The 24978-nt window shown below is 41.5% G+C and overlaps 1 protein-coding gene across 2 annotated transcripts in view; it reads right to left on the bottom strand.

The window, feature by feature from the left end:
* The window catches only part of CSNK2A2 (casein kinase 2 alpha 2), a 37954-nt gene that overhangs the window by 5377 nt on the left and 7599 nt on the right, over nucleotides 1–24978 (bottom strand). For both annotated transcript variants that reach the window (XM_039232578.1, XM_039232577.1), the window contains exons 3-11: nucleotides 22232–22333; nucleotides 19645–19695; nucleotides 10289–10348; nucleotides 5321–5404; nucleotides 4468–4578; nucleotides 4110–4211; nucleotides 3500–3600; nucleotides 2544–2692; nucleotides 885–978 (exon numbers count right to left, since the gene is read on the bottom strand). In XM_039232578.1, the coding sequence (XP_039088509.1) occupies nucleotides 902–978; nucleotides 2544–2692; nucleotides 3500–3600; nucleotides 4110–4211; nucleotides 4468–4578; nucleotides 5321–5404; nucleotides 10289–10348; nucleotides 19645–19695; nucleotides 22232–22333 (837 nt within the window). In that variant the 3' untranslated portion in view covers nucleotides 885–901. The remainder of the gene's footprint in view (nucleotides 1–884; nucleotides 979–2543; nucleotides 2693–3499; nucleotides 3601–4109; nucleotides 4212–4467; nucleotides 4579–5320; nucleotides 5405–10288; nucleotides 10349–19644; nucleotides 19696–22231; nucleotides 22334–24978) is intronic.

Genomic DNA, 24978 nt, shown 5'->3' with positions numbered 1-24978 from the left:
AAAAAAAGGCTACACGGAAAAAAAGCAATAAGATTTTATGGTTAGGCAAATCAACAAAGGTTACAGTGAGCTCCAAGTTATGCACTTTGCATTGAACTTCTGAGGAGACAGACAGCCCTGGACACTGCGTCACAAGGTTTAAAGTGATGCCTTCTGACAGCAAAGGGGACCCTTGTGAGAGTGACTGCGGTTTGCTCCCAAATGAAGACACTTAGAAGAAAACGGCAGGGATGAGGTACATTTCCTAGAGAGCTCATGTCATAAAAAAATACATAAAACATGAATTTGTAAAAGAGCTTAAAAAAAAAAATACTGTCACTGTTTTAATATCTCCTTTACGTAAATGAGGCTGGTGCGTCAGTATAGATTGCTGACATTTTGCTAAAACTTGAGCCTGAATCTCACCAAAGGAAACCCAGACCACAGTGGAATAGATAGGAAGTCAGATATTCAGAGCTTGTTGACTGAACGGGTTAATTCAACAGTGGTCTCCTGTTAAATAAAGGTAAATGTACAACAACTCCGAGTCTCTCATCTCCCATGCATTCCAAAGGGAGCGTCCCCTCAGGTCCTGAACTATGTGCATCGTCACACTATCAGAACGGCGGCTCCCTGCAGTAACTAGGACTGGGGAATTTCTTTTTTTTTTTTTTTTTTTTTTTTTTTTTTTTTTTTTTTTTTTTTTTTTTTTTTTTTTTTTTTTTTTTTTTTTTTTTTTTTTTTTTTTNTTTTTTTTTTTTTTTTTTTTTTTTTTTGACATTTAGGTCTTTACTCTTCTTTGCATTTAGAAGGAATGACTAGAACTTCTTTTTATCACATTGTAGTTTCCTTCAAGATTTGTGTTTGCTTGTTGGTTTTATTGGCAAGCATCAATGCCGCATTACCCGTCGCCTCCCAGTCTTCATCGGGCTGCCGTGAGGCCACTGGAAAGCACAGCGTTGTCCGCACAAGGCTGGGACTGCTCCTTCACCACGGGGTCTGCAAGGAAACAGGACGCAAGTCAGCTCAATCAGGCCTGCTACATGTGGGACACACCATCATGACAGACCCCCTTCCACAGGGAGACAGAGAGACAGACTGGTGGGAAAGACAGAGTCAGAAGGGCAACGGAAATCACAGAGCTAGGGGAGTGTGGGTGGCTCAGATGGTTAAGCCTCTGACTCTCGGTTTCAGCTCAGGTCATGATCTCACAGTTTCGTTGAGTTTGAGCCCCGTGTTGGGCACTGCACTGACAGTGTGGAGCCTGCTTAGGATTCTCTCTCCCCCCTCCCGGTGTCCCTCCCTCCACTCACACTAATAAATTTCTTTAAAACGTTAAAATATGAAAACAAATGACAGAACAAAGGTTATAGAAAAATCAGACCTCGAAAAATGATCAGGGGAATTTGCTCCTATAGTGAACTCTCAGACTTCCCTCAAAAGGCAAGTTCAATCTCTGAGGCCCATGGAAAAAAGACGCCCAGAAACACTAACTTCCCACTGTTCAAAATTACTACTGATTTTCCTGTGTGTTCTTTTCCTTGAATACTGTCATATCCAACCCCCAATTTCTTCAAATTATGTGCACTAATGAGCACTTTGGAGCAGCAGGAGAATGAAAAGAGCCATTAGAAAACCTATTAATTTTAAGCAACAGTTATTTGAAACATTTTTTTTTTAACCGAGCTGTGTATTCAGAAAAGTAGATGAATCATGAATTACTTACTATAAAACACTGGAATTCTTAGTTTGATCTAACTCAAAAGGGTAAAAACAGCTTGCTGTGCCAGAAACTGGAAAGAGGACATCTGAGTTGCACTTGTCTGATGTCTAGAAGACTGAAGGATAGAACCTTTGGGCTGTGGAGGGGATGAGGGAAGATAGCATACTGGCCAAGCAACAGGCTGAAGGTCTTCTCGATTCAGCGTCAACAGAGATGGGTACCGTAACCTTTAACTCCAGTCTCCTATGTGCCCTGGACTAAATCATCTCACGTTGCCACCAAGAAAGGGGAGAGGGGTGGGGGGGTGGGGAGGACTATATGTACACAGACAGTAAGCGACCACATGCAGTGAATACATACACACACATATTTTGAACTGAGACCTAAAAATTCTTTAATGCAGGTGGGATTTTAGTGAGGTCCTTGCATACCTGCTTTCCTTTCCTCAAATTCCTTTTATTTATTTAACTCACTTCCTTCTTTGCAAATATACTAGAGTCACCTTCTCACTTTTAACTAACTACTTGGTTTTTTGAGGGGAAGAATACCTCTGGTTAGGTTTCCATACAAATACATACACTTGAAAACAAATTTTAGATACTTGTGATCTGTAAGGGATCGGTCTGCAGTCGGGACTCAAGGGAGCTAAGGCAGTGAACAAGCAAACCTCTCTGCAGTTCAACTGCAAAGGTGTCTCAACAGTCTAGAACTAATGAGGCCAAATTCTAAGGATGATTCAATACAAGTACCTACAATTCTCTTGACTGATCTCAAAGATAAAGAGAGGAAGTATTTTTCCTTCAGTAAGTTATGCCCCTGAAAACAGTCCCTGGAGACTCACAGAAGTACGGGTGCTCCATGGCCTCTTTGGCAGTCAGTCTCTGTTGATGGTCGTATCGCAGAAGTTTGTCCAGAAGATCTAGGGCCTCGGGGCTGACGAGATGTCTGTTCTCACTATGGATAAAGTTTTCCCAGCGTTTCCGTGAATGTCTGAGAAGAAAAGGGAAGCAACAGCATTCTGAACTTAAGCATGGACCCTGATGTATTAGGGCTAAAGGCAACAACATCTTAGACTAATGCACTGATTCCAATCTCGAGAAACCTCACTCACTGGTACCTGCCCCCCACCCCCCCAACAGGTACACTCGCAGTATACTGAAATAAAAACTGTGCTCTGTGACTGATAAATAAAATTAGCTCTAATTTCTACATCTGATTTAGTGTTTGTGGCACCTTTCTAGATCGTTTTTTATGCCTCAAGCTTTTAGTCAATTCTGGTGAGGCAGAGGTGACAGTTATTTTTTGTTGTTCAGGAGAAATATTTAGAGAGCTAGCCTCAGAAACAGAGAGGTTCCAACAAACACTGTTTGAAAACTGTCAGTACATTTACTTTTCAACGCTACTGCACTGTACCTGAAAATAGGCTTTCAAATTTGCTATCTTATAGAAAATCCATTATACCGAGTAAGAAAAAATTATAACTCTCTCACTCATAGAAGAATCACAGCTATCTAAAATAAGCATATGCTGTACCAGAAAGCGGGTTTCTGTAATAGGATTTTGCCTTCAATTTTTTACTGATTGACAGACTATCTCTCGGAGAAGTACGACGATCAAAAGACACATGTAAACAATGCCCAAAGAGCACTCAAAAGACAAGTTAAAAAAATACACATGGGAATAAATAAATATATTTCAGTTTTGCTATGATTAGCCAGAGGTTTCAGTGAACATTCCCACTTCTGAAATGGGGTAAGTTAAAACCCTCATTGTTCTCTCTCCCTCTCTCTTACTTACTGTCCCAGGATATCGTTGAAGTGCGGGTCTAGGTCTATGTGATACTTCTTCAGATACCCATACAGCTCATCTGTACCCAGAACCTTGGCAATGCGAACAAGCTGAAACACAAAACAAACTGACCAAATCACTGAGCACAGGGCTCACTGCAAGCCAGCGAGGTGCTATCCCAAGGAACTAGGGGACTTCCACGTCACTACATCTCCAGGGGCCAGACACAGACTGGAGCCTGGGGCTGACAGGCGGCAGACCCAAGGACACAATGTTCACAGAAAGCGTATTTCTAAACTGCCTTTAAAATGACACCTTATGACAATAGCCTAGAAGCTGACGATTATGAGGGCATCATCTAAGGACTGGAATCTGGTTTTATTAAGACAAGGAGTGTCTGCTCCACAGACTCACTTGGGAAGCTGGGTGTAATATTGCTTCATCTGTATGTTTGGGGACCAATAACCACAGAGAGCATTTCATGAAACTCTTTACCCTGAAGGAAAACTTATGCGCAGACATTCAACGATACTTGGTGGCTTAAGGGTAGCATCCCTGTCAAAGGACTCTATTTTCTCGGCACCTGCTCCCACACAGGGAGGGGCTAGTGTTTGCTCACCTGGTCGTAGTTGTCCTGTCCGTGGAAGAAGGGCTCCTTTCGAAAGATCATGCTTGCTAACATACAGCCCAAACTCCACATGTCCAAGCTGTAATCATACATCTGAGGAAAGTAAGGTTGGCCTGTCAGTGAAGGGTGTTACTAACGCATTTTTCAGATCTGAATTTCTAGTCTTCAGGTTGACCTTTGCACATATTTTACAAGTCAAAGTGAAAAAAAAAATCATTGAGAAAAATCTGAAATTATCACTTCAGGATGGGGTTTTGACTGTATCCCAACTGACTCAATAAACAGCAAATGAGGAGAAGCACTAAGGCAACACACCCTGAATGCACAGGTGCGTGGCTAACAGTTTTACCTGATAGTCCACGAGCAGCTCCGGGCCCTTGAAGTACCTCGAGGCTACACGGACGTTGTACTCCTGAGCAGGGTGGTAGAACTCTGCCAGGCCCCAGTCTATCAGTCGCAGCTACAAACATGACAGAAATCGAACGTATAAAGCAGCGGAGTTCTAGACGCCTGTGCCTTAGAACAAGGCCACGTCATACTGGCTAACGATTACGTGGGCCACGTGAAAAATGTCAGCAAGCACGCTGGCAAAAATTACACTTTGGGTAGCTGTGGGAGAGGTCATTTCTACAGCAGAGCACTCAGAATCTTATGTGCTTTTTCTTTTTCAAAGTATAAATTATCCTGGACTTCTCATTCTCTTTAGATGAATAAAGATTAAGCTTTTCTTTCTGCCTCCACAGCGCTTGCATGTGTAACACATTCCCCCATCATTAATAGCTTCCGTTGTAAGCTCTAACCACAACGGAAAGGTCAGGGATGTACATCCCAGTCCAGGATCGATGCACTGCTCCAGGTTTTCGTTAATCTGAGTAACTGGTTCATTTACTCACCAATCAGGGACAACCAGAACTGTACTTTTAAGGCTAGGCAGATTGGTCTGAGAGTCATTAAAAGAAGGAGAAACCATGAGCTGTAGTTTGTGAGGCCCTCCAGAAAACCATGACCAAAATAAACAAGGGACTATAGTTAGATTCAGCTGTCTACTTTCCTCGTGTACTATACTTCTGCCTGGAGACTCAGAAGTAATGGTAACACAAGGAAACAGCATGGGTCTCCAGTACCACCTCAGTACTGGCTGGCTTTCTGGTGTGCCCTAAGCCTTCCAAGGAAAGACTTGTTGCTGTTGGCCGCGATGGTACCTTTTTCTGTTGGTGATCTATCATGACATTGTGAGGTTTCACATCCCTGTGCATGATTCCCTTGCTGTGGCAGTAATCCAGAGCCTATTAGATAAGAAAGCACAGAGAAGAGTAAGCAAGCCGTCTACCAACCCCTGATGCAAGCATATTTGTATTTGTGATAGTCTGACTTGAGTATCTCCGAAAGTGCAGCTTGTGGTCCGTAACGAGAATGAACGTGGTCAGAAGGCATCCCTTGCTCTCTGCCCACTATGCTGGCAGCTGGTGGAGAGGGGGTTATGTTAAAGAGGAGACAGAGACGCTCTGGACACTCCTCCTACTGGCAGTTGGTAACACTTCACCAGCCACCTAGATTTAGAAATCATACATCAGTCTGTTGGTCTAGTTCAACAGGTTTAAAACCAGATCTGGGAAACCCACTAGAGTCACTTCTCAAAGGGGGTTCAAATGCCACATAAGAGTCACTGTGGACAGGAAAAAGAATATCTAAACATACTGTTCGATGTGGCTTGTATTTTAGACAAGTGTCCCATGTGGACTTTTAAGATTAACAAGTATTCTAGTATTAGTATTTTCCTTTAAAAATAATCCCCGAGGGGTGCCTGGGGGGCTCAGTTGGTTAAGTGTTGACTTCTCTTCTGTTCAGGTCATTCAGGTCATGATCACACGGTTCGTGGGTTTGAGCCCCGCATCGGGCTCTGTGCTGACAGCTCCGAGCCTGGAGCCCGCTTTGAGATGTCTCCTCTTTCTGCCCCTCCCCTGCTTGCTCACTCGCACACACTCTCTCTCAAAAATAAACATAAAAAAATAATTTAAAAGCAATCCCTGAGCCTGTTGGCCTTTAAGAGTTATATACTGGGAGTGCCTGGGTTAATCAGGTTAAGCATCCGACTTTGACTCAGATCATGATCTGATGGTGTGTGAAGCATTTTAAAAATTTGAAAAAGAAACATTATGTTTTTACTATAAGGGAGGATACTGCTTCCTAAAAGATCAAGGATATGCAGGCAAGATTTTTAAGTGTACAACACTTTTTTTTTTTTTTTTTAGCACCTTTATAGGGTCGTACAACCATTTACCATAATCCAGTCTTTACTGTCTTCCTAAGACTTTCCCTTTAGCTTGCCTGTGATCAAGCCACATTCCCATTTACCTCCTACCTCAGCCTTAAGTACAAACCTCTGTTTACTACAGATTTGTCTTTTCTGGACATGAAGCAAAAAATACAACATTCAGCACTCTGTCCATCTTCTTTTGCTCGGCATGTTGCTGAGATTCTTCCATTACTTTCTTCTTGTTGAGTGGTATTCCACTCGATGGGCGCACGAGTTGGACACCAGAGCTATTTCCAATTGTCAGCTATTATGAACACTCACACACAGGTCTCTGAGCAAAGGCTTTTATTCCTTTCACATAGATTCCTGGGGGTGGAAGTGCTGAGCTGTATGGTAGTTTATATCAAACTTTTTAAGAATCTCCCGAATGTCTTTCCAAATGCCCGCTCCATTTTACATTCCCATCAATAATGTACGAAGGCTCCAGTTTCTCCACATCCTTGCCAGCGCTGGTCATTGGTTAATCTTTGTAATTACCACCATTCTGACAGGTTTGAAGGGGGATCTCATCGTGGATTTGAATTGTATTCTCTTAGTAATCCAAGTTGAACATTTTTTCAGGTGTTACTTGTCATTCTCTATTTTCTCTGGACAAATGTTGATTCAAATCTTTTGCCTATTTTTTCTTCAGGCAGTTTGTTTTTTGGGTTCAATAATGCAAAAATTTGCTTCTAAATCTCCTTTTCTAACATAGTGACTATTTTCATAAATTTCAAATTAGGCACTTTGGCTTGTCTCAAAAAGCACTGTAGCCTACTCGAGCGTTACTCCCTGAGTAACAATAATCGCAGCAATCCATCATCTTGTGGTACCTACTACGTGCTTGACACTGAGTGCTTTTGGTAGCGTTTTCCATGGGACACGATTAGGGTTTCTCAATCTCAGCACCGCTGACGTGTTGGGCCAGGGATTCCTGGTCACAGGGAGCTGTCCTGTGCAGAGCAGAACGTTTATGAGACTTCTCGGGCTCTTCTGACCAGATGCCAGCAGCACTCCTCCAAACTGTGACAACCAAAAATGGTTCCACATATTGCCAAACTGACCTGGTTGTGAAGCACCGGATTAGGCATTTTTACATGGGAGAGAATGTGTAAGTCAGAAAATGATCCCTAGGATCCATATGCTGGGAACAAGCAAATCCTGCTTTCCCCAGACACAGAGGATGTTTTTTTAAATGAAGGTTAAAAACAGGCAAAACTAAACTTGGTGGTAGAAGTGAGGACATTATCTTCAGAGGAGGGGATCCTGAAGAGAAGGGGCATATGAGAGCCTTTTCACTTACGTATAATATTCTTGACCTGCCCTAACAGAACTTTCTGCAGTGACAGAAATATTCTAGATGTCTGCACAGCCCAACATGGCAACTACCAGCCACATGAGGCCACTGAATACATGAAATGTGGCTACTGTGATTAAGCAATGGAACTATGAATTTTAGTTAAAATTTAAGTAGCTACCTGTGGGCAAAAGCTACTATATACTGAACAGCATAGTAGCATGTATGGTGAAGGTTTTTACTTACAGGAAATCCAAAAACCTGTACACTTAAGATTTGTTCATTTATGGAAGTTCTACTTCAATTTAATTTTTTCCTTTGTTTCGTTTCACAACAGTTGTTGCAAGATTCCACAGTGGCTTTGTGGCGATGTCTTATGAAACCAGGGCTCCTGAGGACAGACTTCCCTGGATCTGAACCAGGGGACCACACTGTGTACCCAGCAACCATTCAATAGCCCTCCACCTCAGTTTCTTCCATTTTCAGTAGAAGCTAAATATTTCCCCTACTTCCTCCCCATTTCTTCCCCCAAAGACAAAATTTAGCAAGTGCTGATTCTGTTATTTTGCCTAGTCTTCGCCCAAAGGAATGAACTAATTAGGACCATAATACTTGGGATGTGAAGAAATATCTGAGGAAAGCCAAGGATGAACAAGTACAGTAAAAGAATTAATTCTTTAGCCAAGTTCACTAGTCAGATTCTCTGTGGAGTTACGGATATACTTTTAAATTCCTTGGGGGAGTTATTTCAGTTTTAAAATCTGGTATTATCTGACCATTAAGCATGAAAGACATTTTTCAAGCTTCATCTGGGGTTCTGTGCCTCATTAGCAGAAAGCAAGCCCTTACTGCCTAGCTACCTCCAGAAAGCAGAAGGGACATCTGACACAGGGTACCATCTGAGTCACCAGGCTGCGAAGACAGGATGTCTCTACCCGATCTAAGGACAACTGTGCTGGGTTCTAAATCTTCACCTTTGGTGTGCACTAAGTGAAAACCACAAAATCTTAACACCTTACTGAAAAAAATAACCAAGTGACAGATCTGGATCATAGCTCTCATCGAGGGACTGCATGGGGTTCTCCGGAAAGAGCCTCCGGGAAAGGAGCTAGCCTGGAAGCTCACAAGACCACAGCACTGCAAACCGCTTCCTCACCAAGGCCTTCAGTTCTGGTCTGCAGAGGACACGGACAACTGTGTGGTACACCAAGCTCTACCCTCACGTGTTTCTGATCTTCCTGACAAAAGAAAGACCAACCTAAATCCACCACCTTGGTACCAATGACATGTGGTTTGTGCAAATGCTTGTAAGGAAACACATTCACTTCACAGAGCCAGTTCTTCAAACCCCCATTCCCTAAAGCTTAGCCTTAATTTGGGATTTTGTTCAAGCAACTGTTCACAATCCCATCAAAATTCAATCTTGACAGTTTTCTTCAATAACTTAGTCATCTCTACTCTTCCAGAGGTTCTTGAATTAAGAACTACACCCCCCCATAAAACTTTAGATAATATTATATATTTACACAGGCATTTTGGAGGGGTTTTATATGTTTTCATTGGATTCTTAGTGATCCATGACCCAAAACAACTTAGGAACCATTCATCTACCCCATTTTACAAGCCTTTTTAGAAGTCTTTACCTATGTGTTTACCTAGACAAGTTAAAAAAGATCATTTCTCCACCAACCAATAATGTTTCAAAATTTCCATCTTGGGATTGCTAAGTCTCCTAGAAAGACCAATCCTCCATCACCTCTCCTTGCATGTCAAGGTCAGTCAGGGCCAAAGGGGAGGTTGGGAAGGGGATTATGAGAGGTGGCAAGAGAAAGAAGGCTGAAAATGCCTACCAACCCATTACGCATGTCCCTCCACACTGGGACTTGTTCAATGTTCTCTCATCAAAAAGTCTACTTCGCCACCCTCTGAATCTGGGCCTGGCCCATGACCTGCTTTGGCCACTAGGTCACTTAGTAGACATTTATACCAGCAGACGCTTGAGAAATGCTTACACATCAAAGTTTGCCCTCTCATGCTTTTAAGAAGCCAGCGACCACTGTGGGAAGCAGCAGCCTAGACTAACCCCCTGGAGGACAAGCCTTGAGCTCTGCCAGATATGTGAACTAGGCCATTCTGGACCAACGTGCTTCAGCCAAGTTGACCCAGACCAAAAGACTCACCCAGCTAGCCCACAGAATTATGAGAAATAATAAAAAAAATTATTAAAATCATTAGCTTTGGGGTGATTTGTTATTCAGTGAAAAACAATAGTATTAATTAAGCAGCAAAAAGAAAATCCAAGGGCCAGCAGAAGCTACACAAGTGGTTCTGATTTCTGGTATAATGTCCCCAGTATCTCTTGACTTGGCCATCCTTCTCAGTCCCACTGAGAAAGCTTCTATGTAAAGATCCTGCAACAGAGATCTAAGTGAAGTTAAAACAACAACAACAAAACTCTAACTTCACTAAATTGTCTAAGTGTCAAGAGTCTGTCTGAGATCTCTTTGTCTTCTCAAAAACTTCTCTTTTAACGAATACACCTGAAAGAATCTACTGCTTATTATGAATGCCACTTACCTTCAGTAGCTCATACATATAAAACCGGATATCAAAGTCTGTCAGGATCTGGTATAGTTGCTGAAACAGGTTTCAGAAAACAGAAAGTTAATTTAGTCTCATCATATTTTGTCATCGCAAACATTGGTCGCCATTCCCTGTAAACTTAGTACTTAAGTCACTAAAGAATCCCAGGAATTTTTACCATCTGATCTGGAACAAATGGGGACAAAGACCAAAGACAAGGGTCTAATACCTCAGTCTCTGTTAAGGAGAAAAAAAAAAAACGGAATTCCAAGGAAGAGAAACATTTAAGTCAACGTGGATCTTTTAAAAACTTGTTTAATACTCCAGGACTTCAACACCCATGAATACATTATTACAGAAATGAAGTCCAAGCTGTCCAACTGTCCTCAAATTCTTACTACACTTCAAACAAACTAAGGCCAGCCACCGCAGCAGTACAGCGTGCTGCAGAGAGCCAAGTGAAGAGCAGGACTTGAAGCACTTCATTGGCCCATGTGGTAAGTGGCAACACAGTCCATCTGCTCATGAAAGAAACAGGAGGAAAGTGACTGCTATAGCCCTTGGAGATGATGAGAGACTTGGGAGAGGAGCAGGGGCATGAGATGCTGGAGGAAAAAAAGAAGAGTGACAGGTACTGAAAATGATTCCAGGCAAAAAGGACATATGGAAGAATTCTCATTACTAATAGTCCAAAGGAACACCCACTGTGAGTGTTTTCAAAATTTCAATTTCTAAGATGCAGAGTAGCATTTACAAATCCAGGTTCATTAAAGTCATCATAAACCCTCATCAGAAACTACACTATTATTTTTGGTAGTCAATTCCAAGCAGAGCTTTCCCCATCAGTCCAAAACATCACTGTCTATAAAATTAATCAGTGCAACTTTATTGAACCTATTTTGTTTCTTTATTGGAAGACTCAGGCAATGGAGGGAAATTCTCTCAGGAGCACTGACCAACGTATATAACGTGTCTGTGGAAGAGGGGAAAGTGAAACTACACATCCCTATTTGTATGTATAACAATGATAGGAAGACCTTAATAAAACATGGTTTCACATGTATGCATGTGGGGGTTGGACGGCTGGGGCTCAGGGAAATAAAGAAGACTTTTAATCACATACCATTTTATAGTTTTAGATACACATAAATATATCTCCTGTTCAAAAGATTAAGAAAAACCATTTGCCAAGGATCAAATATAACACCTTCCAAGAACATCAGGTCTTGTTTTTCCTGTTAATAAGTAAGAGCAATTCTCCCCCCAGCTTGGCAAGAATATCTGACTTCATCAGTCTGTGGCCCCAGCTAGCTCAGCGCAGCACAATGAATGAGGACACATGGACCAGCACACCCGCGGTGCCTGGAGTGGCTTCGCTACCGGAAGCTAACCTGGGGCTGGAAGGAAAGCATCGGGCGCGATGGCACCAACACACCACCACTTCTGCTCAGGAGCTAAACACCCAACTGTTCTGTAGTCCCTTGGCTCCGCACGGCGAGAAAACTTCACAGCCAGCATCCCAGCACCCATATGGACGGACACAGGGTGAAGATACTATTTCTTTGGGTGTCAAATCAGCTTCTCCTCTGAGAATTAAGGAGATCCTTCCCAGAGACTGCACCAAGTTGAACCTCAAGTCAATAAATAGACCATGAAAGTGAAGTGAGTATTTTCTAACCCTCAGAGAGGGTTGGAAGATTTTATTTCCAGAAAACAAATAGAGGCTATTTTAATCATTTGGATTTTTATCTGTGGAGGGCATTCTTCCTGTAGGTATCATGTGGTATTTATACCAAACATCTGTGCAAATGGTATAAGGCATAACAACAATAAATGTCCTTGGACTGCCAACATAATATTTCTAGTTACTCCAACCAATATCAATTTTATGTAATACAAAAAACCCTAGATGAATACAGTGGTTAGGCCAAATCCATTATGGAGTCCTGAACAACAGGCTGACATTCACTCTCATTTCTCAGGAGCTCTGGATAGGAGGAGACCCAACTACATGTTACATTTTACCACCTGGGCCTAAAATTTCGGACTCAGCAGGGTCCATAGTCTGGCTTCAATCAACTTTTGCAGCTCTGTCTCCATTTCAGACCAAACAAACCTGTTTTCCTCCTCCATTCTTCCTTCTCCAGTGTCCCCACCTTCTCCCAAATCTAGAACACCCTGCCCCTCTCCCTTAGCCTGTGAGTCAAGCCTATCCCATCTAGTCTCTACAAAGCCGACAGTGGTCCCTTCCTTCTCTGAACCCCTGTGCTATTTAATGTCCTCTGGGGTGTTCAGACGACACAGACAGCAGCGGCACCCCCAGAGTTAACGCTCCCTATTCACCGAGTAGTAGTAACCTGAGGTTCCCTTACTCAGCTGTGAGCACCAAGAGTCTGCTCCCCTCTGCCTGCAACCCAAGTCCCACGCCAGCGCTCCCACATATCAGGGACACACATTGATGGGGAAAAATGGGTGCCATGGTTGGTGGCAGTCACCAACTTGGTGACTCAACATCTTTGCTTTCCCTCCCCCAAGTATGCAAGAAACCACCGTACAACCGAGTCCACAGTCTAAGTGCTCAGATAACACAACAGCGGAATAGCATATACTGTGTACACCCCACCCCATGAATGGTGGTTCTCAGCTTGTATCCAGAAGGCAGTCGATGAGCGTTTATCTTTGATGATGTTCACCAGTGGAACAGAATTAAAACGGTTTCCCAGGAAATACAAGTCTTTAGAGTCTATGACAGGTAATAAAGGTAAAGTTCACAAAAGCCACACTTTTCCTCCATTCTTCTTGTCCAGTTATGTCCAACGGCAAATTGTCAGCAGGAAGTTAGCTTGGCTTATATTTTTATAAAATAAGTGGCTTGTCAAAAACAAAGCAGGCCTATGCTTCTCAAAAGATTACAAAGGTGCTGAGGAAGACTATTATTCACCAATCCTGCATTGGTTCCAAAGCTTTAAACCCAGGCATCTTCTTAGAAATCAGTCCTACTCCAGGACTACCCAAAGGGCTAAAGGTGGAAATTTCCTGGGACTTTTCATTAACCTGTGAAAGTCTGAGGGCAATGGGAAAAAAAAGGGGGGGGGGGGATTTGATCAACAGACTCTGAATCTCCTTGGGTTTAGAACAAGCACCAAGAAAGGAATGGCTACATGGGCATTGCTCTCGCTGTGTACCCATCAGTCCTTGGACTGCAGGTACAGCTCAGGTGCATCAGGACCAGGTCCCCATCCCCAGTGACTATCATTTAGGATGACTACACACTTTAACAAGGTTCCTAGTCACACGTGGGAATCAGCAACGCAGCAAACTCACACTGCACACACAGCACGGTCTGTGTCCAGTAACCCTAGTGGTCCCCATGTAGGGAGAAGAAAAAGCAGGCGGAATGGGATATAAAGTGAAAGGTGCTTAATGCAGTTGTCACCTGTTCTGGCATTAACGTGTAACCCCAAGATCCAGAATAAAACCACAGTCAGTATTTTTAGAAATTTAAGGAAGCAGAACAAATCACTGATCAAGCAAATCAAAGTTAAGACTAATGACCTGAAAATGTCTTATAAAGAAGATCTTCTCTACACCAAACTCTAACAGCATTAACAAGGCCTCAAGATATCAGCTAGTCAAGGCCCATCTCCATGGAGTGACTCAGAAACTCTCCACAGAGCAATATGGCTCTATTTCCTTCTCAAAGGCAGCCCGCTCAGGGTGCCTTACCAATCTTTAAAATGTCCAAACGATATATTTTGCTTAAAATGCACACTCATTTTTTTAAAGTCTATTTTTATTCTATTTTGAGAGTGAGATGGTGAGCCAGTTGGGAAGGACAGAGAGAGCAGACAGATTCCCAAGGAGGCTCTGTGCTGAGCGCAGAGCCTGATGTGGTGTTCGAAATCATGAACCATAAGATCATGACCTGGGCTGAAATAAAAAGTCAGAGGCTTAACTGACTGAGCAACCCAGGCGCCCTTTTACTCGTTTTTATATATACTCTTCCAAAGGAATAGAAAGCTGAGAAGCATGTCTCAACGGAAACTTTTTCTTATACAAATGGTACTTTAGCTTCCTGGAGAAAATGTTGAGTTTGAGAGTTTTCTGTAACTGTTCATTCCACTTTTAGAAACTGGCCTTTCCTATTCCTTTGTTTGGAAATTCTGTCTTTTTTCCTAAGTGTCACTATGTATCTTTTATTATCATTTTGACACAGATGAAGCATAACTGATGATTTCAAGGAGAAATCAACCAAACCAGTAGCTCTATCATAAAATGATTTATCAAGGGGAAAATGACTAAGACCATAGAAGATCTGAACTAAATTAACAAACTTGATATAAAAAATGGCCATGTACTAAAGTCACTAAGCAATCATCAACAAATTCCAAAAAACCAACATCATGTAGGTCATGTTCCTATGGACCTAAGCGTAGGCAAATCAGGAATCAACAATAATAGAATTTTTTTTTCTTTAAAAAACAAGGGGTTCCTCCATATTATTCACAAACACAGAGCTATGCAGGACATTCCTAGGATAATTAATTACTGGGAAACTTTAAATATGGACTCTGTGCTGTGTGTTAAATGCCATAATTACATAGATACTAAATTTCTTAACTGTACTAATATAATATATTGTCACATAGTAGGTCCTACCTAGTTCCAGCACTGGCATATTTAGGAGTGAAGTATCATGATGCCTGCAATTTAAGAGGATTTCAGCAAAAAGAGATAAAGAGGGGAGGAGAAGGAAGAAAAATAACAGCAAATGTGGCAAATATTTTTTTTATTGTTTTTAAGTTTTTTTTTTTTCCAGGTGGTTTTTGTTTGTTTGCTTAGAGAAAAGAGCACTCAAGCAGTGGAAAAAGGCAGAGGGAGGGAGGGAGAGAATCTCAAGCAGGGTCCATGCTCAGTGCAGGATCAAACATGGGGCTCAATCCCACGACTCCTGGGATCATGACTTGAGCCATAATCAAGAGTCTGAAGCTCAACTGCCTGAGCCACTCAGGCGCCCACAAATGTGGCAAATATTAACAACTGGTAAATCTGGGGGAATAATATAAGGGTATTAAGTGACCACTCCTTCCGAATTTTAGTGGGTTTAAAATCTTTCCAAGTACAGAGTTTGGGGAGAAAAATCCAAATCCACAAGTTTGAAATTTGTACTTCGAATCTGAAAACGCCACGGAAAGGAGCTCTGTAATCACGGCATGCAGTAGCTAAAGTGGTGCTTGGGGTGGCACAGACGTAACACCCGCTCGCCACAAATCAAGAAACAAACGTGTGAAAAGAGAGGTCTTCAACTCAAGAAGATAGGGTGAAAACACTAAAATCCCAAAAAAGAAAAGGAACAAAGAAGGAGGAAGAAAGAATTAAGATAGGGGCAGAAACAACGAAATAGAAAAAACAGAAACATTTGAGCAATAAAACCAGAAGCTTGTTCTGTGAAAATATTAATAAGATATCTGTAGCAACACTGATACTTTTTAAAAGAAGAGAAAAAGCAAAAACGATGCTAAAACTGTAAAGGAAAACATAATTACAAGCACACATTAAAGTCTTTAAGCCCTAGGAAAATTCTACTAACTTTATGCAAATAACACTGGAAGCAGTCAACTTTTGTAATAAATATTATCGGGGCGCCTGGGTACCTCGGTCGTTTGAGCGTCCAACTCTTCTCGTGCTCTCTCTCTGCCCCTCCCCAACTTGTGCTCTCCCTCAAAGTAAATAAACTTAAAAAATAAATAAATAAAAAGGAAAGTGTAGTCCAAAGTCTTCCCTTCCTTCCCAAAAAGACACCTACCTAGATAATCCCTATTTCATATAAGATTTCAGAGACTAGAAAGGAAACACTACCCAACTTATTTTATGAAGTCAGTATAATCCTGAAGCCAAAATCAGAGTCTGCAATAAAAGGAAATTATAGATCAACGTTTATTTTCAATTGCATTAACAAAAAATACCGAAAAGAACAGGCTGCAGGTTGTACCACTGTTGTTTCACCTGGGATACTAACTAAACCAGTGACAAACTCCCCTGGTGATACTTTAAGTCCAGTTGTTAATATACTTAACAGTAAGACAAAAAAATAAAAAACAACCTTTCTAATTAATACAGATACTGGACAAAATAAAAAGGACATTAAACTAACAGACGTCCCCCTCTGTGGTCTGTCCTACCACCCGGAAAAGACAATGACCATCTCATCATGATCCATTCTTCCGAAATACACCTACGCTACCTGCTGTTTGGCAATTTTTTAAGTGGACTAAAATGGCAGGGCTGGAACATTCCCTGGACCTCCAGTTTAACACAGCAGACCAAACACATCTTCCCTACACTTCTTCCTGAAGCTCCTCTAAAATAACAGTAAAAGGAATGGGCTGGGGGGGAGAGGAGGGAGGGGGAGTCACTCACAACAACTAAGAAAATGGAAGAGACGACGACATTTTGAAGCTAGAAAAAAATATCCAACTGACTCAGCAGACCAAAGAACTGAACGTTCTGCCCAAAGTGGAGGGGGTCCGGGGCAAATGACCTCACATGAAAGAACTACAGAAAGGCTCAGGATTCAGTGACCCCAGATACCCAGGAAAGAGAGTACACAGATTCAGCTGAAAACAGGAAAACAAGTTTAAAATGAGGGAATTATGTGAAAGTCTCCTCCATGGAGTCTCCTCCATGGGAGGCTGAGATGCCCACGGCCAGGCTCACCGCCCCGACACAGGAGTTGACAAGCTGTCGTCAGTAATTTCAGTCCTCTAAAACAGGAGTAGACAAAGTCGGTGACATTTCAGACAACTGTACCAGAAACAAAACCCAAAGATGCAGAAAAAAGGAATTTGAAAGAAAAACCGAGAAAGGGCATGCAGAAGAAAACATCATGGGGGGGAAGAAAACCCACATACTCTCAGTGAGAAAATAGAAGATATTACATAAAAGAACAGGATACTACTTTTAAAAGTTCAGAGAATAGAACAGAGCTAAGAAATAAAGTCTAACGTTCGAATGAGTTCTAGAAAGTGAGAACAAAGAAGGGAAGAAAATCAAAGAATGTTAAAAATATTGTTCTAAAACGAAAGGATTGGAAATTCTAGATTGAAAAGGCCCAGCAAGTGCACAGAACAAAAGATAAAAGTGACCCATTCGAAGGAACATCCTTGTGAAATTTCACAGACTGCGGCTGAAGAAAAAATCCTAAAAGCTTTCCAAAGAAAAAACCAAAACCAGATCACATAAGGTGAAAGCAGAATGGTTTCAGGGATGATATAGAAAAAAGCTCTTTAAAGAGCTCAGAAAATTATTAATTACAACCAGAATTCTATGCCATGGCAAGTACATTAATTGGAAAGATAAAACAGAAATGTTTTCAGATATACAAGCCCCATAAACATTAATCTCCCATGATCTCTTTAAAGGAAGCTCCTAGAGAATGTGTGCCATTAAAACAACCTGTGAGAGTTCAGATGTAAAAGAAGAAAGATTTCTCCAGGGAGTTAAAAATTTCTGCTGTTAAATCAACAGAGCAGGCATCAATTTAAGAAACACAAAATGCTCAAGTGAAATTTTGTATGTATGGCTACACAATTGGTAAAAACTCATTAAGGAAGCAGAAGCATTTAACTTAGGCATTTTGCTATGAAGTTTCATTAAGATCAGCTTTCAAACTTTTGTATTTAGGGAAATGTTTGATTTCATTAGGAAATGCATACACATTCCCACTCGTATTATGTACACCCTGATAAACCTGGGTCCATTCATGGCTAAAGTGTGATCGGTTTTGTGTATCAGCAGAGTACTACTCTAGCAGCTAAGCACTGCTACGCTAATGAAAAATTTAGTACTTTTTTTTTTCCTTAGGTAGTCTTCACGCTCAGCAAGGAGCCCAATGTGGGGCCTGAACTCATGACCCTGAGATCCAGACCTGACCTGAGATCAAGAGTTGGATGCTTAACCGACTGAGGCACCCAGGCACCCCATATGGCCTACTTTTATGAGTTCACTATTGATTTCACCTTTAAGGAGTCACATTAAAGGCTCTCTCTAAAATAAATTAAAAAAAAAATTTAAAGAGTCACAGTAACAAGGAAATTTGTTATATATGGAAAAGCTACACTGTGTATAAAACTTGTTTTGTAAATTATAATAGCCACTTTTACTTATTTTCCATGAATTAACCTTCTTTTAGAGTGATTGCCTAAGAAAAATTAGGTAATAAAAGAGATAAACCTCTTTTATTTTCACCCACAAGCTTCACCCCTGATACTAGCATCTTTCAACTGCTGATTTGGTTTTGCACCTAACTTCCATCACAAAAAAATCACAAGCCTTTCATTCAGTGACAGAATTATAATCACCTAAAAGTCCTCCAAACACCTCTCAAAATCAACGCCACAGTTTATATTGTTTTTTTAAAAAAATTTTTTTAAATGTTTTATTTATTTCTAAGAGACAGAGAGAGAGAGAGAGAGAGAGAGAGAGAGAGAGAGGGAGGGAGGGAGGGAGGGGGACAGTGTGAGCAGGGGAGGGTCAGAGAGAGGGAGATACAGAATCCGAAGCAGGCTCCAGGCTCTGAGCTAGCTGTCAGCACAGAGTCCGATGTGGGGCCCGAACCCACAAACCGCGAGATCATGACCTGAGCCGAAGTCAGATGCTCAACCGACTGGGCCTCCCAGGCGCCCCATATTGGTTTCCATATTATGTTCTACCATGACCAGAATGCCTGGCCCCAAAAACCTTGGCAGAAGTTAAGGCTGCAGTGTTTGAACAATAAAAAAAAAACAACTCATGAAAACCCAGCTTAAAGCAATGCTTTTAGAATTACACTTCAAGTCTAAATTAATATGCATTATAAATCCAAGAAATGTAATTAACCCAAGATAAGGCTTTTCTGAAGCACACTGACTCTTAACTAGCTTTTTTGTGTCATTTGCTTTGTATACAGTGTACGTGAACATACTCTGACAGCTTGAATCCCATGTGTCGCTTCTTTTTATATAAGTCCCATATCCGCTTATGACTTATCAGCAATGGAAGATTCCTATGCAAATCAAGTATCTACCCAAAACTATGTTGTCTAAAACAGGAGTATTACAGATGAGGCATTAGCTTAGACTAGCAGCTAGTCTCAGTAAGCAAGGCAGAGGGTGATGAGTAATTTTACCAAACGCAAGAACTCCACCTACTTTCTGCATCCTGTACTCCTGCTATAAGGAATCCAATTTGTTAATTCCCACTCTCACCATAACTTTTCCTGAACCCCTTGTGTTCTGGAGTGTCAACAGTACCTATCACCACCTCCCCAACCCCCATTAACCTCATGCCAGAGAGAAAAAGCATATACGCACCTTAAAATCTGTATTATTGATATATTCAAACACCAAAGCCGGCGTCTTTGACTGCGAGAGAGAAGAGTAATGTCTAATAAGTATCCAAACAATAAACATACTTTGCTTCTGTCATACCCCTCTGTCCCCAAATCCCACTTAAATGAAAAAGGGATTTACTCATCAGGGAGAGCCTTTTAAGAAAGTATCCTCTTGAGACTGTGTGTCTGGAATTTGCTTCAAAATAAGCGGGGATGGTGGGTGGTGGGAAAGTGGGTGGCAGCCAGATGAAGCGAAGCTGGCCACAAGCTGAGGCACTGCTAAAGTTGAGTGATGTGTGCAGGGCGGTCCGTTCTATTATTCACTTTACTTTTGTAAATAGTTGACATTTTTCATAAGTTTTTTTGTTTGTTTGGTTTTCTGTATCTTCTGACCAACCTGTCAGTGGGCCTGGCACATCATGTGAAGATGTATACTCTGCAGTGTTCCAGTCAGCCAACCAAAGGAGTGACATGTTTTCAACTTGCTTTAGCAAGCCAGATGCATTTTACAGAATTATCATACATCTTGGGAATCTATAGGCCTTTTCAGGATCCAAAAGGAAAATATCTATGATTATCAGCAAGCTATAATGTGAAATTACTGCCTAGAGAGTATCTCACTTTACAAAGTGTATAGGTTCCCAAAAAATTCATGCATAACCAAGTATTTCTAAAGCACTATAATCTTTAATGCAATGAGTACATAATATCCAACATTTCCTTGTGTAAATACAGACTTCTCAAACGTCAGGTTTACTTAAGGTAAAATTAATGCTCACTGGCAGTAATAAGCTTTCAAACTGAGAGAAAAGCAGAGGCTTCAAGGGGTTACAGCAAGAAAGTCACCTTGGAAATCTCTATGGTTGGGAAGTTTTACTCAAAGAAGCAGGTGAAAGTTACCTAGGAGACAGGCCACAGTGCACGCACACAAGTCTTTGTCAGAACAAGCAGCCCTGGCAGCTGTAGGCAAAGATTCCTCACTAGCCCAAGGGTGACAGGGTTTCATCCAGACCACTAGACCTCTTTATTCCCATTCCAAGTTTGGGGAGGAGGGCTCCTGTTGATTCTCATCCACTTTGATTTGTGTTACAGATTATATAAAACACACACATGCCTTAAGCAACAAATTACAAAAACAGTAACACAAGTATCACTAACTTCAGTTAACTTAAAAAAAAAAAAAAAAAGCAACATGAAGACGCCCCTGGTACAATAGTAATACATACTGGCTCACAATGCAGGCCGTTTTCAAAGATTATGGATTTCAGAGTTAGTCACTATAAAATCAATCTGAGCTGATCAGGCTGGGATATACTTTTAATGCCAATTAGATTCTAACAGACAGCCATTCTTCTCAGTCTTTTGAGGGTCCAAGAGGAAAATTTTCCTTATTGTTCAGTTCAATAATACTGGGTAATCTTGAACAAATTACTGAACCCCTGTAGCCTTTGGTTTTCTTACCTGTGCAAATAACCTTGTGGCCAATAATGGCCCCTGCTCCTGCCTGTTGTGAGAACTGAATGGCTTGGTACACAATGGTGTCTGCACACAGCAAGCACTCAATGCATGTTAGCACAGCAGTGTTTTGTTTTGTTTTGTTTTTTTAAGTTTATTTTTGAAAGAGAGAGAAAAAGAGAGAACAGGGGAAGGGCAGAAACAGGCTGTGCGCAAACAGCAGAGCGCCCGACATGGGGCTTGAACTCACAAACTGTGAGATCATGATCCGACCTGAGCCAAAGGCAGCGGCTTAACCAACTGAGCCACCAGGCGCCCCGGTACATTGTTTCTTTATAACGTCTTTAGCAGACAAAAGTAAAACCTACCTCTCAAACAAAAAGCTATCCTGGCAGGACAAGAAAACAGGTGAGGCAGAACAGGTGAAGAACAGAAATGGGGCAGGAAGTGGAACCTAAAAACTCTAGCTAATCATTAACAGTTAGGGTAAGGTACTACCCAAGAAGGGAAAACAAAATTAAACAGCAGTACATCTAAAATGGCTACAAAGTAAGCACATTTAACAGCAATAGTTTAGTTGTATCAGGATGTACAATGTGAGCCCAAGCGGCAGATGCTGAACTAAAGCTTAGTATGTATGAGAAGCAGCAAGGTGCCTTCCTCAAAGGGGCTGCAGGGCTGTGATGTGTCCAGTGTTTGCACGGGACATTTGGGATTTCCTTCTCTAAACCCAGATTTTCAAATGTCACCTGACTTAGGTGAAGTACAAACAATGCTAACTGGTGGTAGTAAGCTTTCAAAATCGGAAGAGAAGTAGGTACTTAAAGAAGATATTCAGTGAACATTTGTGGGCAGAATCGGGAGGAAGTAATAAACCTGGGCCAGGTTTCTATATACTTTTAGATTTCCTAAAAAGTGGTGGTGGCTACTTTATCATTGGGCCATTATGATTTTTTTCTCATCTTCAAAATTATTCAGTAGTAAAGAAAAACACAATCATTCCCACTACGTAATGACTTTTCTCATTATTTTGATGGTCTGTTACACACACACACACATACACACACACACACACACTCTTTCTCCTTCTCCCCCCACCATCAGGCACCTACCACAGGGTCCTTCACAGTGTCAATCAGCTTAATGATATTTGTTCCACCACGAAGGTTCTCCAGAATCTTAACCTCTCGTTTTATCTTCTTTTTCTTCACTGGCTTAAATATATAAGAATAATTGGAAGTAAGACTCCTTTTGAAGTTAATAAATAAAATTTTAAAACAATGTCAGCTAATCAAGTGGATGCAGCAATACCTTGTACACCATGGTGTTATGTAAACGAGTGCGTCTAAATCAGAAAAGAAAAGAATATCAAGATAAAATGGGGCCTGCCCTTAAGAACACTTAAGACTGAGTTAAATACAGACTCATATGGCATATGTGTCAGATCTTTAAGCAGTTACATTTAGGGCACTTACAAATTTTAAACACCCATGTCATACTTTAAAAATAAAACACTTTCTAGATAACTGCCAAATGGAACACATTACAGCTCTGAACAGCTGTATATCATGCGCTCACAAATGGAAACACTGAAACAAAATGGTGAGACACCTGCTCTACCAATGAGTTACGTGTAATGTCGTCTTCCAGGAGTGAAGACCAGGCCACTGACATCAAATTACAAACTTGTTTCCCAGCTGCTGGCTCCCATTTCCTGTTGCCACTCCCACTTCCTCAACATCTAAAATCTGAAATCAGCACAGAGCCGGTAAAACTGCCCAACAGATCCCATTCCTAAAAAAGAGATGATGGATCAGCAAAGGAGAAAGCTGATCTCTGATACCATACTGATTGGAAACTTCTGCTATGTGCTAACCTTTCAGTCTGCTGGACAGAAAAATTAAAGATCTCAATTAGAAACATGAGCATTACATGTGTTACTTCTTGTCTTAAAGAATTTGAAGAATGAAAGCAGTTCTGGAAAAACTGACACATCACAATGAATTGTTTTATATAGTACTTAGAACACTAACTGGCACGTAGTAAGCACTCAATAAGTGGGAGCTTTACTATTTTCACATTTTTAGTTAGCAATAAATCACAAAAGGCCTACATCGTGGACTTGGCCTGGCTGAGCCATCTGTCCAAGGTCCCACAGCAAACCGTGAAGAGCAGGGGCAGGACTCAGATCTGACAGTGACTCTGTAGGCCTCACTCCTGGCCACTGTGCTCTCATCTCTCAAGTGTGGCTATGGGAGAAAGGGAACAAAGGAAAAGGAACATTCTATCACAGAGACACTACTATAATAGAAAGGCAGAGACCAACGGGTTTGCGATGAAATAAGATTTCAGACTCCTGCACGTACGGGGGTGGGAGGGGGAGATATATCCATATGCCAGAGAAACCGTCATCTTTTGTTGGTCACTAAGCTACAGCTGTGAACACATAACAAAACAGAGGGAGATTATGAAACCCAGAGCACCTGCATCACCTCTAACAGGGTGCCTGATGGAGAGACTGTAATCTAGCAGCATTCCTCCAAGCCAGCTGCGACAATCATGTCCGCTCCACTTTTCAGGGTTCCCAGGGGAGGACATCCGGCCACCGTCTCTCTCCCACTTCCACTAAGGGTCTTATTCATTCCCATTTCCATTGGGGAGCTCAATAATTTGGGAAAACTAAACACTCAAACGTGAAGTACAACCCGATCAAAGAATAGCCAGAGAAGGACATACTACAAAATAAGTAAGCTTCAAGAATGTCGACATCACAAAACAGACTGAACTGTTCCAGATTTAAAAGGTATGACAACTGAACGTAACGTATGACCTGGGATTTTCTTTTGCTATAAAGAACATTATATGGACAACTGGCAAATGAGAAGAGAGGCTATAAATTGGCTAACAGCACTGTATCAATGTTCATTTCTGCTTTTTGATCACAGCACTGTGGGGTTATATAAGAATAAACGATCACTGAAATTTACTCTGAAGCACATAATCACGTATGTATATACGTACATGTGCATATATACATACGTGAGAGACAGAAGCAAAAGCAAATGTTAACATTTAAGAAATCCGAGTGACATGGAAATTCTTGCAACTTTTAAGTCCAAGTTAAGAAGAAAAAGAAAACCTATTGTATTTATAAATTCAGCCAATGCTACCGGTATATTCAATGTAAGAAAATTCTAGAGTTGTCATCCACTCCTGGAAAGCAGTTACAGATCTGTGAATGGTAATAGAGGAAAAAATACACCACAGCCAGAAATCTGTATACACCAAAACCCTTCCTCTTCCCTAACAGTGAAGTCATACAGGAGTAACGCATTAAATAAGTTCCTTTATGACAAGGCGCCACATAAAGCCTTGCTTTGCTCTCCTGTTACTGAGCAGCAGGTCAAGCAGGCACACTGCTCCTGGACAATGCAGCTGAGACTAAGGGATCTTTTCGTTATGTCCTAAGGTAACTTACGGAGCAAGTGAAGCATTTTTTAAAAAACTATTTTAATTTTATTTGAGAGAGAGAGAACAAGCAAGTGAGAGAGCACGAGGAGGGTCAGAGAGAGAGAAAGAGAGAATCCCAAGCAGGCTCCATGCTCAGCACAGAGCCTGACGAGGGGCCCACAACCCTGGGATCATGACCTGAGCCAAAATCAAGACTCAGACATACAACCGAGCCATGTAGGTGCCCTATTTTGCTGCCCAACTGTCACCTGTCCAACAACTTCCTCACCTAGAGACTGGGGACAGCAGGGCAATGGACTCACACAGCACCTGCAGTCTTGACAAAAGACCAAGAGATTATAAAACAGGAAAGTGACCAACAGCTCAGGACACTCCCCTCCAAAGCACG

This window comes from Hyaena hyaena, unplaced genomic scaffold (genome assembly GCF_003009895.1).
Source record: "Hyaena hyaena isolate Hyena2069 unplaced genomic scaffold, ASM300989v1 scaffold_68, whole genome shotgun sequence".
Lineage (NCBI taxonomy): Eukaryota > Metazoa > Chordata > Mammalia > Carnivora > Hyaenidae > Hyaena > Hyaena hyaena.
This window is presented reverse-complemented; position numbering and strand designations above follow the sequence as displayed.